The 16160-nt window shown below is 39.8% G+C and overlaps 1 protein-coding gene across 1 annotated transcript; it reads left to right on the top strand.

The window, feature by feature from the left end:
• Positions 1-692: 692 nt before the first annotated feature.
• On the top strand, positions 693-14432 carry LOC133447688 (cyclic nucleotide-gated cation channel-like). Its single transcript, XM_061726417.1, has 10 exons — positions 693-781; positions 2489-2599; positions 3834-4019; positions 5617-5727; positions 6757-6863; positions 8674-9161; positions 10836-11114; positions 11311-11409; positions 12645-13022; positions 14199-14432. Exons 1-10 carry the CDS (start codon positions 693-695, stop codon positions 14382-14384), a joined length of 2034 nt encoding a protein of 677 aa, XP_061582401.1. The 3' UTR covers positions 14385-14432.
• Positions 14433-16160: the final 1728 nt, after the last annotated feature.

Genomic DNA, 16160 nt, shown 5'->3' with positions numbered 1-16160 from the left:
GACATGTGATCACTCCTTTTATTAGCTACATTTATTACATCAACCATTCAAGCTGTCTTCTGTGTGCTCGTCTGTCCTCGCGAGGCAGAGACGTAAAAACGTAGAAAAACGTGAAAGGAGTTTATGGATTGACAGGCTGATGATTGTGACAACAGGGACTTCAGCAGGTTTGTTAATCTGAAGCATCACATCTATCTTCCTTTTATGATATGTTGTCGTAGCAACTTTACAGTTTGTTCAAATGTCATTTTGTTTCTCTGGTGATGCCTGGTACAGAATGATCGTGTCTTGCATCTGTTTGTGACCTACGGCATCGTTGTACCAGGGATTTACTACTTTATGTTGAAGTAAACCTGCTCTGGACCAGCTTTACTTCAGAGTCGGTTACTGCAGTAACAGACTCCAAGTAAGAGTTACCCTGGTTTCTGAAACTGGCTCAAATGAACCCTCTTACTCATGGTCAAGTAACCCTGCTTAGTGAAAAGAAAAACTCAGTTTCCCTGAATTCAGGTTCAAGATACTCAAAGTTTGCACCCGCTTTGTGAAAGGGACCCCTTGCTCGTATTCTACCAAGTGCATTTCTATATGTTGACCGAAACGAGGCACGTTGCCATGCATCGTTCTCGAGTTGTGTTGTACCTGAAGCAGACAACTGGGAAATGACTTGGGTCCTACTCTGCTGTGTGTGTAGCATGACGAGCCCACTACCAGATTCACACAGATTATCTGTGAAAACATGGATGGAAGAAGAAAGTGACCATGCTGACGGCACAATTAGCAGGTACGTACGCATTTCTACAACTCTACTCCATCCATAATGGAAAAACTATTCAACTACGTCCTGGCCCTCCCATAATCCACAACCATCTCATTTGTCTTGTTCACATTCAAGATGAGATGATTGTTCCTACATCATGCCACTAAACGGTCCACCAGTTCTCTGCCATCAGTCTCATGTCCATCACTGATACACCCAACTACGGAAGAGTATTAGGGCCATGCAGGAAGAAAAATATTTGAGAGGGAAAGATTTTTTTTTTATTGTGCACTTCGAGAAAAAAGTTGTTGTTTTTCACTCATGCTTGTTTGTGCATAAGTTTATCACTAGAAAAAAAGATCTTCCTGTCACTTTCCAGCAGTGTTTGACTTTTTCATCAGATTTTAATTCATATCCAACTAGACACAGTGGCTTCTTCATTTACCCTTCTGTCCAACATCTGGTCATCAATTTAATATTACATTTAGATCCAAAACTCTGGAATGACTTGAATGTGTCACTTTTTGTCGTTTTTTTTTTTTTTAAACTTTGTTACTCCTTCATCCCAGTTGTTGATGGGAGTGGAACTCTGTACAAGCCCTTCGGGCTTCGTTCCCTCCATGCACTGTTTAAAAAAAAAAAAAAGTGTTCTAAAAAAATAAATGAAATAAATAAGTGGGAAATCTAACAGACATGCTAGCTGTGAGGATTCCAGTTGATGGGAACAGTAGACGAGTGTTAGAATCCATGTATTTAAAAAGAAAAAGAGGCAAGAAGGTAGGGCTGCCTGCCAGACAGCTCACTGGGATGGATGGAGTCAGGGAAGTCAGGGACTCGGACCTGGACACTGGCAACCTTCCTGTAGAGAAGATACTGGGATGACAACCGTCTGCAGAGACTGACCCCTTGTGGTTCCAGCTGTCAGTCCAAAGACAAAGCAACAACAACACAATGTGCAGCTTCCTAGCACTTTGCCTTGCCTGTCAGGTTAATGCTTTAGCGCTGCACAACCTCTGTAGGGTAACCAAGAGATTAGATGCATCCAATGTACCTGCTAATACCTCTTTATAAACAAATTTAACTAGGTGACTGCAATATATGGAAGAGTATTAGGACCAGGCAGGAGCAAAATAAAAATAATATTTTAGAGGAGGAAGATTTTTTTTCATTATGCACTTCGAGAAAAAAGTCGAAATGTCGAGAAAAAAATCAAAATGTCGAGAAAAAAGTCGAAATTTCGAGAATAATGTTGAAGTACAATTTCGAGAAAAAAGTCAATGTCGAGAAAAATTTCGACTCTTGAAATTGTACTCGACTTTTTTCTCGACATTTCGACTTTTTCCCGACATTTTGACTTTTTTTTCTTGACTATTTTTTCTCCTGCATGGCACTAATACTCCATAGCAATACCTGAATAAGACTGAAATAATATAACCGGACTCTAAAATAAAGACATATTGAATTATCTAATTATCTTTTGCAGGCAAAAGGCTCTAAACGTACATCTCAAGTTTCAATGTAGGAGTGACCCAGAAGCTGCATTAGTACAGCTGTTTTAATAAAATAAAAACCCACAAGCCCAAACACTCCATTTTTTGGGGGAAATTTTGTGAAATATTCTTATCTAATGAAGAATTGTTATGTATTTATTTTTTTACAGTCCTTGAGTGCTGTGATTTTATGTGAAGTGTAATAGTGTTTACTGAATGTTTGTGCTTCATGAACATGTAGAGGACAGTCGGTATGTGATGACACGTCTTCAGAGCTGCAGAGAATGGCAGCAATTGATGGGAGGGAAATGAACTCCCAGGATTCCTTTCAAGCACGAGGAGCTCTCTCCAGGTAGGAACGTTGGACATACGGAGTTAGATATGACACATGTTCAGGACTGCATACGGAGGTCTTTGTAGTTCACAGACTGACAACAGTAATTACAGGAGCACTGTAGTTTTTTTTTCTTTTTTTTTTTTTAACTTTATTTAGCACAAAGAATGTACAGATCAAGTCAGGGTGAAAAAGGTATAAAATTAGGAAATAATTACAGCAACAATGGTGAAGATAACAGATTCACACAAGAAACAAAAAACAAAAAGCACAAGGACAGCAAGGTACAATAAAATCAAAAGAGCAAGGACTGAGTTATGGATGAATAAGGTTTCTTGGCAACCCCATTCATATTATCAATCTTTTTCATAGATTTAAAGTAGTTGGTAAAAAAATGTAAAAAATATAGTAAAGGAGGGAGTATTTCCACTTACAAGTGTGAATATGATATTTACCCAAAATATTCACCAGGTTGATAATTTTTGAATATTTAGGATCCAAGTTATCCATATAATAAATAACATCATTGTAAGTAAAAACAGGAATTTCATCATTTTTTAAAGATAACCAATTATGAATGTCAGACCAAAAGGACTTTGTAAAAGAGCATTGAAAAAAGATGTTCAATGGTCTCGGCCTCAGAAGAAGAAAATATGCATCAAGAATCAACTTCCAATTAAACCTTCTGTGTAACAAATCATTAACAGGATATATAGCTGATTTTAAAGTGGGTTTCCTTGACTTTAGGGGCAATTGGTAACGACACATAAAAAGAGAAGGAACGTTTTCTTAAGGAGATTTCTATATTATCGCGGACATAGCCAGAGTTAAAATCTCCCCAGTTTTTCATCTTATATACCAAGCTGATTGTTTTGTTGTCACACATTTTATCTAACAGATTTATATCCCCCACTTTTAAGGATGGAAACAAAGGAGAGACAAAAGAATATTGCATGCTATTCTGTATTAGGCGAAGTAAAGGAATGGGAATTGCCCTGCAGATCTTGTCATATCCTTTTCTTGAAATAGATATGTTAAATTTCGTTTTAAAACATTCGAAGGACAACAATAATCCATCAGAGTTCAGTAAATCATAAACAAAAGTGAGACCATTGTTGTACCAGTCAGTCTTAAACAAAGATTTTCTACTAATGGTAATAACCCTGTTATTCCATATTATGGAATTGTGACAAGATGCACTGTAGTACATCCCATAATGGTCCAGCCTGCTTCTCTGACTGTCTGCCTGCAGGATAGTCAGTATGGTGATGACTCTGAGAGACTGGGCTCACAAAAGTTTGGCTGAAGAGACGGAGCGGCCAGACTCGTTCCTGGAGCGTTTCAGGGGCCCCGGCAACATGGACATGCAGGCCCCGCCACGCAGGTCCAGCTGCACGGGCTCTGATGTGGAGAATGAAAGCAGACATTCCCGACGCATGTAAGGAAAAAAACAACCGTCAAATGAATAGAGGGTCTGCATTTCACATTCCCACTGGACCCCCCCCTTACTCACACTGAGTGGCAAAACATCAGCAAAAACAGCTGCAACTAGTGGAGAAGACGGGATAACAACTGATTATCGGCTTAAATTAAAGGCAGTGGACTTGACAGTGACCCGTACAGTTACCAAGAACCAGTGGTCCATGCATGGACATTAATATTTGGTACAGTTACCAAGAACCAGTGGTCCATGGACATTAATATTTGGTACAGTTACCAAGAACCAGTGGTCCATGGACATTAATATTTGGTACAGTTACCAAGAACCAGTGGTCCATGGACATTAATATTTGGTACAGTTACCAAGAACCAGTGGTCCATGGACATTAATATTTGGTACAGTTACCCCAAGAACCAGTGGTCCATGGACATTCATATTTGGTACAGTTACCAAGAACCAGTGGTCCATGGACATTAATATTTGGTACAGTTACCCCAAGAACCAGTGGTCCATGGACATTAATATTTGGTACAGTTACCAAGAACCAGTGGTCCATGGACATTAATATTTGGTACAGTTACCCCAAGAACCAGTGGTCCATGGACATTAATATTTGGTACAGTTACCAAGAACCAGTGGTCCATGGACATTAATATTTGGTACAGTTACCCCAAGAACCAGTGGTCCATGGACATTAATATTTGGTACAGTTACCAAGAACCAGTGGTCCATGGACATTAATATTTGGTACAGTTACCAAGAACCAGTGGTCCATGGACATTAATATTTGACCACGAATCCAGTTTCCTGATATTTATATGTACTTAATTTCTACGCCGGGGAAATACACGAAGCAAAGCTTGAAGATACAAAAGTCTTGACGCTTGGTCCGACTTCAAGGCAGGATTTGTTGTAGAAATTAAAGTGATGAGGACATTGAACTTTATGATTTGACCGTTTAACGTTAGCTACCCAAAAATCCAACATTAACTGATACAAAATGGGAACCACAAATCTACGTTTCGGTGCCTGGAATCCAGTTGTTTCTGTGAATTGCAGCGATCTATTTGTCTCTCTTAAGCTTATTTTTCGTCAGTCTGTAAAAAATCTATGAGCTAAATCTATGAGTACAGTCGATCGCACAACAGCTCTTTCCCATTTTAGATGTTTTCCAGTTGCTCAAACTGAAAGTTTACGCTGCCACTCAGTCTTTCTGACACTCAGTCTTTCTGACACTCAGTGGGCGAAACCCGCTGTGAAGTCGCATACATGTATGTGTGACGTCATGTGCATTCCCTCTATTCTCTCTGAACTGCATACTGCAGTTAGACTGTTTAATGACACTATTTAGATAGCAAAGACACAGCATGACTTCTAATCAACATTGCATGGTTGCCCTTAAATAAAATATTTTTAACTTTGAAATTGTGTGTTTCTAAATTGTATGTAATTGTATGTTTTTTCTATTGATTGCTGTAAGATTCTGCTCTTTTTTCAGTGGCTTTTTTCCCTGGCTTTCACTGCTAGCTGAATTGAATCAAATCAAATCAGATCAAATCATCTGACAATAATTCTCTTTTTGACTGTCTTTCAGGAGAATAAAGTGTAAAGTTATGGTTTTTTCTCCGTCTGATGGCGCCTACTACTACTGGCTGATAGTCATCGGTGTGGCGGTGTTTTATAACTGGACTCTACTAGTGGTCAGGTTGGGAGATACATCACCTCCTTGCTGCTTCTTCTACTTGTGGGGGAATTACAACTCGTTAAAGAAGCTGATATCGACTAGTTGAAGAAAAAGTTGAAGAATTATAATTATGAATTTTGAATTCATTCAGCATAAGTGGTGGACTGAGAATTGTTTTTTTAGTTTAGTTTAGTTTAGTTTTTAGTTTATTTCGAACATGTTAAAAAAAACAAGAAAAAAGACAAGAAAACAAATACAGGTGGGCATTCCACCACATAAAGAAAAAAACCTACATCAAAACAAATATTTCAAGTTATATGTTCCAAAAGGAGTGTGAGGAAATATAAGCTTATTTAATCCCACCCCCTTTCCACAACTAAACATAAATACTTTTTTATATTATACACTAATTTGTATGAATATATATCATTTTTACAAAAATAACCTGTTTAATACAAGATGTAAACTCTATCATAAATATAATATAACTATGATATAAATATAATATGTATAAGTATATAAACATACAAAGGCAACATGACAGACTACCAGAACACACACAGCTGCTGATCTTTAAACACAGTCTTCACTTTTATACCTCAAATAAACCATTTCTTCATATTTCTTCTTAAATTGTTTTATGTTTGTACATTATTTTAACTCTAAATTCAAACCATTCCACAGTTTAATTCCTCAAACGGATACACAAACCTTCTTTTTGTTGTACACACAAATAAAGATTTTAAGTTTAGTTTTCCCCTTAAATTATAACCCCTTTCCCTCTCAATGAATCATTTCTGAATGTTATCCAGTAGCGAATGAATTTTTGCTTTAAACATTACTTGTGCAGATTGAAATGCCACTAGATCCATGAGTTTTAGTACTTTAGACCGTAAAAATAGTGAGTTAGTGTGATCTCAATATCCAGCCTTATTTTTTACTTTTTCAAAGGAAGCCTACGGGAGTTGGTTTGATTTGTGGTCAAATCACTCATCATTTGTCTGAAAAAAACATGTTGCTGTGATTTTCTAACACTCTGTTTTTCCAAAGGGCTTGTTTTGATGAGCTCCAGATTAGGAATGTCCTGGTTTGGCTTGTGCTGGACTACGTCTGTGATGGAATTTATATCTTAGATATTGCTGTACGTCTCCACACAGGTACCGACAACAATCTCTCTTCTGATATTGAAAAAAAAAATTATATCAGTCCCTTTTGTTGTGGAGAAATCCTGATCGGCAGATATGTGTTGGGTGTAGGGATGCCCCGATAACACTCTTTTAATAAGAGTATTTTTATTTGTGTACTTGCCGATACCAAGTACCGATACGATACTTCTACCACAAAAATAACTAGGCTAAAAATGCAATGAAAAATGCAATGAATTGGAAGACAGGTTTTATTTGCAACAGATAAATTCAATAAAAATAAATAAAATGAGTAGAATAACTATTTTAAACAAAAAATAATCCTTCTGTGTAAATAAAAAGTCTCCACACTGGCACTGTCTTCACATTTTAGAAAATATAAAACATGTAACATGTCATTGAAACATCTTATCGCAGCTCGAGTGCGTGGAGAAGACGGTGAAATCCTTGGTCTTCTCCAGCTGACAGTGGCTGCTCATCCAGCTCTAGATAACGGGTTAGAGCCTCCGTTATTTTAACGCCCCATGGGTCGTCTCTTGCCATTGTCTGTCTCTTCTGCAGAACCTGAGCTAATGTTGCTGTTGTGTTCTTGCAGTAGCATTAGCAAACTCCATATACTCAGCTTTATGATGCGTCTTGAGATGTTTTATCAAGTTGCTAGTATTAAACGACGTATTCTCCTTCTCTCCTCTTGACACCTTAGCAGCACGTAGCTTCAGTCTGTCTTGCTTCTGTCGTCGTCCCTTATTTTGAAATATGTCCACACTGCTGACGTCCCGCTGCGTTAATTGTTGCTATCTTGCCTGAAACGGCGCTGCCAGTCTCACTCATGTATCACTCTCTTCTCATCACCACGCTGACTGCATCAACATCTCCCCCTAGAGTCACTAATCAGTAACTACAACAACAATGAAGTATCGGTGCATGGTATCGGAGAATTTTTGCGAGTACGAGTATATGAGAGCAGTATCGGCCCTGATACCGATACCCAACCCAGTCTCACATAAAAACTTACCCTGCCTACGTTGGTCCAAAGTGCAAAAACTTAGAGGGGTTACAATAATAGCCCTTGAATTGTTACATTGTTACATTTTTTCTGCCTATTTGTTTTGCGTCCAAGTCACGTGACTTTCAAGATTCTGGCCGTGACACCAAAAAACATACGGCGCGCGTCGCCGCATACCCTACGCCGTAGGCTTTGCGTTGGTGTAACACGGAACAATAAATCAGCCTTTATTCTGGCGAGATCTGAAAAAATTTTGCAACAACGAGCAAGCGAGTGATTATGTACATTCACTGAGTGAATATTATGAAAGTAAAATATATATTTCTTGCTAGAAATGTAATCAAAACGCATTTTTATGCAGAAACTAACTCAAAATATTGATTTTATTCACTAAAAAATGAGAAATGTGAATGTACATAATCACTCGCTTGCTCGTTGTTGCAAAATTTTTTCAGATCTCGCCAGAATAAAGGCTGATTTATTGTTCCGTGTTACACCAACGCAAAGCCTACGGCGTAGGGTATGCGGCGACGCGCGCCGTATGTTTTTTGGTGTCACGGCCAGAATCTTGAAAGTCACGTGACTTGGACGCAAAACGAATAAGCAGAAAAAATTTAACAATGTAACAATTCAAGGGCTATTATTGTAACCCCTCTACATTTTTGCACTTTGGACCAACGTAGGCAGGGTACGTTTTTATGTGAGACTGGGTTGCGATAACAATATCGGTATCGGGGCATCCCTAGTTGGGTTGCATGTATATGTTTCCATGTGACCAATCCCTTAATGTGTGTTATGTGTTTAAACTGTGTGAAGGTTTCCTGGATCAAGGTTTGCTGGTGAAAGACGCCCGGCGCCTCAGGGAGACCTACATTGGAACAGTACAGTGTAAACTTGACATCTGCTCCATCCTACCAACCGATCTGCTGTACTTGAGCATCGGAATAGGCTACACTCCTCTTCTCCGGTTCAACCGGCTGCTACGCCTGCCTCGCCTGTTTGAGTTCTTTGAACGGACGGAAACACGGACAGGCTATCCCAACACTTTCCGGATCTGTAAGCTGATCGTGTACATCCTGGTCATCATTCACTGGAACGCCTGCGGGTACTACAGTTTCTCCAAAGTCCTGGGCCTGGGTTCTGACTCCTGGGTCTATCCCAACGCCTCGGACCCGGAGTTTGGTTCCCTGGCCAGAAGCTACATTTACTGCCTTTACTGGTCGACCTTAACCTTGACTACTATTGGAGAGACTCCGCCGCCTGTTCGAGATGAGGAATATCTATTCTTGATTTTTGACTTCTTGGTAAGTTTACAAGCTCGTGTTTTTTTTTTTTTTTATTTATTGGATGGACCATTCAAAAGTTATGGCAGAAAATAGGTTCTATCAAATATCAAGCAATTAGAAGAAGGGGCGGGGCCAATGATGGTCAAGTACTCAATACCGAGTCCGATGACACCACCCATGACTCTCTATGTGAAGCCTTTCAAAAGTTATGGCAGAAAGTAGGAACTGGGGGCACGGTGGCGCAGCTGGTAGTGCAGCCGTCTCACAGCAAGAAGGTCCTGGGTCCAATTCCACTTGGGGACGCTGTGGGCGCTGAAATGCGTGTTAAGTTCCCCCATGACTTCAGCACCCACACCCTGGGTGGGGTGGAGTTTGCCGTTGCCCGTGTTCCCCTGAGTAGCTAATGTGAGCTACCCTCACAAAAACATGCACACAGTCCTGGGCTATACTGACCCCTCTGGCCAACCGGGGAACAGGGTGGGGAGGATCCGGCCTGGATAACGTGATCCTTCCACGCGCTACGTCCGGCCGGAGATACCCCACCCTGTCTGGTGAAAAGATGCGGTCTGCTCACTCCTCAGGTTAAGGAGGAGACCTGAGCTCAGTGTGGGGCCTCCCGGGGTTGGTAGAGGATGGCAATGCCCAGGACTGTCTAGGTAGGAGCACTGGGTGATGAAAATGGGGAAAAAACCGGAATAAAAAAATATTAAAAAAAAAAAAAGAAAGAAAGTAGGAACTATCAAATATGGATCAATCAGATGAAGGGGGGGGTGCGCTTTTTGGCGTCTATCGTCGCCACGGTAACGCTTTTGACTGAGAAAAGTAATGCACGTTGTCGCAGGATGGAGACGCACATTTTGATGTATAACACCTGGGTGCACGTTACGGTTTGGGCGAAGAAGCGGCCAAATAAATGACAGATTGCGCCAAAATTACACGATTAACTCAAAATGGCCGACTTCCTGTTCGGTTTCGGCCATGGCGCCAAGAGACTTTTGTTTAAGTTGCGACATGATACAGGTGTGTAGCGATTTTCGTGCATGTACGTCAAACCGAACGAAGTGATTTTTTTTCATTGAAAATATTTTTTCTTTTTGAAGCAACTTCTTTTTTGATTAAATGATAAAGACACAAATGTCCTACCCATAATATGGTCCAAACACAAAAAAAACTACTTCAATCAAAAAATTGCTTCAAACTAAAAAAACTTCACTTCTATCAAAGAAAAATTTTCCAATCAAAGAAAAACAGTGTTCAAATGCATTTTTTTGGGTCTCAAATATTTTTTTGCATTCATACACTTTTTTTCTTTGATTGAAATCATTTTTTTTTGATTGAAGTGGAATTATTTTTTTATTGAAAATATATATTTAAGAAACAAATCTACCTCAGTAGAGTGGGGGTATCAGGTATCCAGAGCTGCATTTCTGGTGTCATGGTTATGTCTGTCTCTAGTATTTAGTCATTGGTTGAAAAAATATTCAGGTGTCTGATTGAATAAGATGTTTCTAAAAAACATCAGGATGTTGTAGCTTAGTTTAACTTCCACTGTGAACCAGGAACGTTGGGAGTGCATATCAGCTATATTTGTACGTGTTGAGCAGTGAAGTGCCAGTCTAGCCGCTCCGTTACATATAAAGTTTTGACCTTTGTGGTTCCAGCCGCTCAGAACAACCGGCTTTTCTGTCTCAGGTTGGTGTCCTGATTTTTGCCTCCATCGTGGGTAACGTTGGAGCCATGATTTCCAACATGAATGCAACCAGAGCAGGGTTTCAGACCCGCGTGGATGCACTCAAACACTACATGCACTTCAGACATGTCAGTAAAGTGCTGGAGCAGCGCGTGATTCGCTGGTTCGACTACCTCTGGACCAATCAAAAGATTATCAATGAACAAGAAGTCCTGAAGAGCTTGCCAAATAAACTGAGGGCAGAAATTGCCATCAACGTTCACCTGGATACGCTGAAAAAGGTAAAACAGCCCAAACCTATTTAACATTAGCCTTTAGTTAAATTGCTTCCCTGCTAAAAATGTTACTTTGATGCAAACTGCTTATTCTCCCTCTGTGTGTGTGTGTGTGTGTGTGTGTGTGTGTGTGCGTGTGCGTGTGCGTGTGCGTGTGCGTGCGCGTGCGCGCGTGTGTGTGTGCATGTGTGTGTGGTGGTAGGTGCGTATTTTCCAGGACTGTGAGGCCGGTCTCCTCGTAGAATTGGTGTTAAAACTCCGGCCCCAGGTCTTCAGCCCTGGTGACTACATCTGTAGGAAGGTTAGTGTCACTAGAGGGTGGTAGTCTAGTGGCTACAGAGGTGGGCTTTGGTCTGGAGGACCAGGTTCAAGGACCTTCGAGGACCCTTGTTTCTTTTCAATACCCAGATCAGAAGTAGGAGGATTGGAGTGAAGCTGCTGTGACGTATTTGATTGTGTATCTAAACGAAGAAGACAACAACACTAAAGATGTAGAACCTGGAGGAGATGATAGATGTGCTGCTGGATCTGTGGCTTGTGAGATTGAGAGAAGCTTCAAGCGGCGATGAAATGACAGAGCTCCTGTTAGATAGTTAGGTTTTTCCTTATCGCCCGTCTAGATCCCTTTTTAATTCTCTCCTCAGACACCAGTTTTATGAACATCTGCACCTCAAAGTTCTTTTGTGCTAGGTCACATCTGGACCCACTTGAATGAATGAATGAAACGTTGCAATCGATTCATGGCATATAGTGGACACCAGCTGTGAGAGACTTGCAGCTATAATTCACTTACTTTGAATCCTTATTTTAATCCTTATTTCATATTAGTTTTTTCAGTGAAACTATTTAAAACTTTTAAAGTGTTAATAATGTAAATGATACAAATCCCCCTCAAAACAAATCTATTTGTGCTGTATTTTTAAATCTTTAAAAACAATTACTTGTTCACGTGGCTTTTCTAGTGTACATTGCTACCAGTAGTACGATACCTACCTTTTAGCTCTTGTTCTTTTTGTTGAAACTAAATAACTGCAAATATATGTACAGTATATAGAAACTATTATGGAAGAGTATTAGGGCCAGGCAGCAGAAAAATAAAAATATTTTAGAGGAGGAAGATTTTTTTTTCATTATGCACTTCGAGAAAAAAGTCGAAATGTTGAGAAAAAAGTCGAAATGTCGAGATTAATGTTTAAGTACAATTTCGAGAAAGAAGTTGAAATTTCGCCTATTTTCTCAACATTTCGACTTATTTCTCGAAATTTTACTTCAACATTAATCTCGACATTTCACATTTTTTCTCAACATTTCGACTTTTTGTGCATATTGAAAAAAAAAATCTTCCTCTTCTAAAATATTTTTATGTTGTCCTGCCTGGCCCTAAGACTCTTCCGTAAACTGTAACCCTAAAAGTTGCAATCATTTCTTTTCAGAAACATTCTTTTTTTTTAATTTTTTTTTTTTACAGTATTTCATGACAAAATGTAAGAAACAACAATGTTTCTAATCTCTAACTGTTTCTGTTTTTTTCTAAAGGGTGATGTGGGTAAGGAGATGTACATCATTAAAGACGGCCACTTGGCAGTGGTGGGAGATGACGGGGTTACCCAGTTTGCTGTTCTGACAGCAGGAAGCTGCTTTGGAGAAATCAGCATCCTCAATATTAGCGGCAGCAAGATGGGGAACAGACGCACGGCAAATATTAGAAGTCTGGGATATTCGGACCTGTTCTGCCTTTCCAAACAAGACCTGATGGAAGCGCTTCAGGAGTTTCCTCATGCAAGGGCCCAGCTGGAGCAGAGGGGGCGGGACATCCTGCGGAAAGAGGGGCTTCTGGAAGAAATCAACATATCTGCAGGGGAACAGTTGGAGGATAAGTTGGAGAGGCTTGAAACCAGTCTAGATCGACTGCAGGTTGGTTCTGTTAGTCCAGCGTTGCAGCCAGTGGTGTCGTTATCCACTGCTGTCTTGGAGTAGTATAGAGGGAATGTGCATGATGTCACAGATGCCACTTCACAGCGGGTTACGCCCACTGAGTGGCAGAAAGACTGAGTGGCAGCGTAAACTTTCAGTTTGAGCAACTGGAAAACATCTAAAATGGGAAAGAGCTGTTGTGAGATCGACTGTACTCATAGATTTAGCAAGAAATCTGAGTTATCGTTTTACAGACTGCTGAAAAATAAGCTTAAGAGAAACCAATGGATCGCTGCAATTCACAGAAACAACTGGATTCCAGACACCGAAACGTGGATTTGTGGTTCCCATTTTGTATCAGGTAATGTTGGATTTTTGGGTAGCTAACGTTAAACGGTCAAATCATAAAGTTCGGTGCCTTAAAGCTTTTCTTCGTGTATTTCCCCGGCGTAGAAATGAAGTACATATAAATATCAGGAAACTGAATTCGTGGTCAAATATTAATGTCCATGGACCACTGGTTCTTGGTAAGTGTACCAAATATTAATGTCCATGGACCACTGGTTCTTGGTAACTGTACCAAATATTAATGTCCATGGACCACTGGTTCTTGGTAACTGTACCAAATATTAATGTCCATGGACCACTGGTTCTTGGGGTAACTGTACCAAATATTAATGTCCATGGACCACTGGTTCTTGGGGTAACTGTACCAAATATTAATGTCCATGGACCACTGGTTCTTGGTAACTGTACCAAATATTAATGTCCATGGACCACTGGTTCTTGGTAACTGTACCAAATATTAATGTCCATGGACCACTGGTTCTTGGGGTAACTGTACCAAATATTAATGTCCATGGACCACTGGTTCTTGGGGTCACTGTCAAGTCCAACTGCCTTTAATTTAAGCCCATAATCAGCTGTTATCTCGTCTTCTCCACTAGTTGCAGCTGTTTTTGCTGATGCTTTGCCACTCAGTGTGAGTTAAGGGGGGGGGGGGGGGGGGGGGGGGGGGGGGGTCCAGTGGGGAAGTGACGTCACTGCATACCCTCTATAGTCGTAATGTCTTGTCGTGACATTTTTGTTACATTGTCTTGAACGTTTGGGTGAAAAATGTTAATTTCTGGCAATAACAATGACACTAACAATCATTATTAATGCTATCATCACCAGACATGTTTGGCCCGTCTGCAGAGTGAGTTCAACTCTTTCCAGCTTCGGTTGAAGCAGCGGATTACCAGCCTTGAACAGAACATCACGACAGTCGCCAGTGGCAGCGGCTCCTTGTCCGACGCTGATGGCACAGAGAGTGTTTCTGGATGTGAACGTGTGCAAAGTGACATCAACATCCGACTTTGAAAAATACGTTTTGTGAACTGAAAAAAGTAAACGAACGCTGTGCTCCATTTAATTTTTTTTTTCATTCTAATAGTTGAAAAATATTAGTTTGCTTATTTAAACTTAGTTTTCTAATTTATATCTATCAGTGAAATTCATTTTTTATTATCTATCTATTTATCTATCTATCTATCTATCTATCTATCTATCTATCTATCTATCTATCTATCTATCTATCTATCTATCTATCTATCTATCTATCTATCTATCTATCTATCTATCTATCTATCTATCTATCTATCTATCTATCTATCTATCTATCTATCTATCTATCTATCTATCTATCTACTACATACTTAATTACATACATTTATGTTGTCAATTCTGTCTCAATCCTCAATCTACCACTTCACACGAGTGAATGGGAATGAGACCTAAGAACTTCTTGACTGAAAGCTCAGAAGAATGGTTCAAAATTTGTGAAACATCACCCTCACAGATATCAAACTGCTTCTTAAAGCACATTATCATGTTATGTTTTCTTTAGTAAATAAAAGTTCTCCAACTAATCTGCCCAATTCTTTTTTTTTCGCTCCCACTGAAAGTAAGACAACTACATGAACGATTTCCTGATCGTTCCTCCTGAGACTGAACCTTTGGCTACGACTACCGATAAGACTTTGCTGAACAGATATTTTAAAATGTATTCTGTCCTGTGTGTTTTGAGTGAAACCTCAGATAGAGAATATATACTGTATCAGAATAACCGGACAAACCTCATGTGACATCACAAGTGCTCTTATTACTTAAGAGTACTTTGTTTACAGCTGCCTTTGACTGAATGATTTAAACCATTCTAATTTTAAATTTAAACAATGTTACAGTTTTTCTCAGTCGCTTTGGTGCTATTCTCAGATCACTCTTAACATTTGCACAACACTTAGTGCATTTCTCAGAACAATTATCACAAACTGCAAAACCTAGTGGATGACCTGCAAAAGCGCGTCACTTGCTCAAAATGGATTGTCTATCCCTCAAAAGCAAGTACTCATGTCAATGAAACTGCCAGTGTCGTCAAAATGAGAAGTCCTGTCACCATCGTTTATGAGCATGATAGTCAAATGGCTTTGTCATGTTTTCATTAGGACACTATATTCTCTAAGAGTTTTCTAATGTAAAAAAAAAGGTCAGGACTTGGTGACACTACCTGAAAATGCTCAAGGCAGAACTCTACACTACTTGTACAGCCATTTGAAAACTACAGTAAAGTTACACATTGCTGTAGTTAGGGGAGTAACTGAGTACAAGACACTGAATATGTATGTTTCACATTTTTACTGTATGCTCTTTGCAATTCTACAGCATTGTGCAAAAGAAAAATACACTACAGTCACTAATTTACTGTAGAACAAACATAAGAAACACCTTTTTGGTAAAGCTGTGCACAAATGTGAACAATACACTATAGCAGTACATATTCTAACTGAACATAGGTACAGTAAATCATTCTGGCACATCCAGACGTTCCTGTCTGTCTGGCCACATATTTTCATCTACATCACAACGGATATCATCCCTTGCAATGCAACGAGGAAAGTATCTTCTGGAGTGGCGAATCCACCCTCTGCATGAATCTGCTGTGATGTCGTCACATGCTGCATCCATGGCTGCTAGCAGGGCCATTTGTGTATGTGGACGCCGGTCATAAACCTTCCACCTCCAAGCAGAAAAAAACTCCTCAATCGGATTAAGGAATGGGGAGTAGGGAGGGAGATACTCGACCAGCATCCTGTCATC

Source organism: Cololabis saira, chromosome 7 (genome assembly GCF_033807715.1).
Source record: "Cololabis saira isolate AMF1-May2022 chromosome 7, fColSai1.1, whole genome shotgun sequence".
NCBI classification, from domain to species: domain Eukaryota; kingdom Metazoa; phylum Chordata; class Actinopteri; order Beloniformes; family Belonidae; genus Cololabis; species Cololabis saira.
The sequence above is the reverse complement of the archived record's forward strand: the minus strand, read 5'-3'. Positions and strand labels throughout refer to the sequence as shown.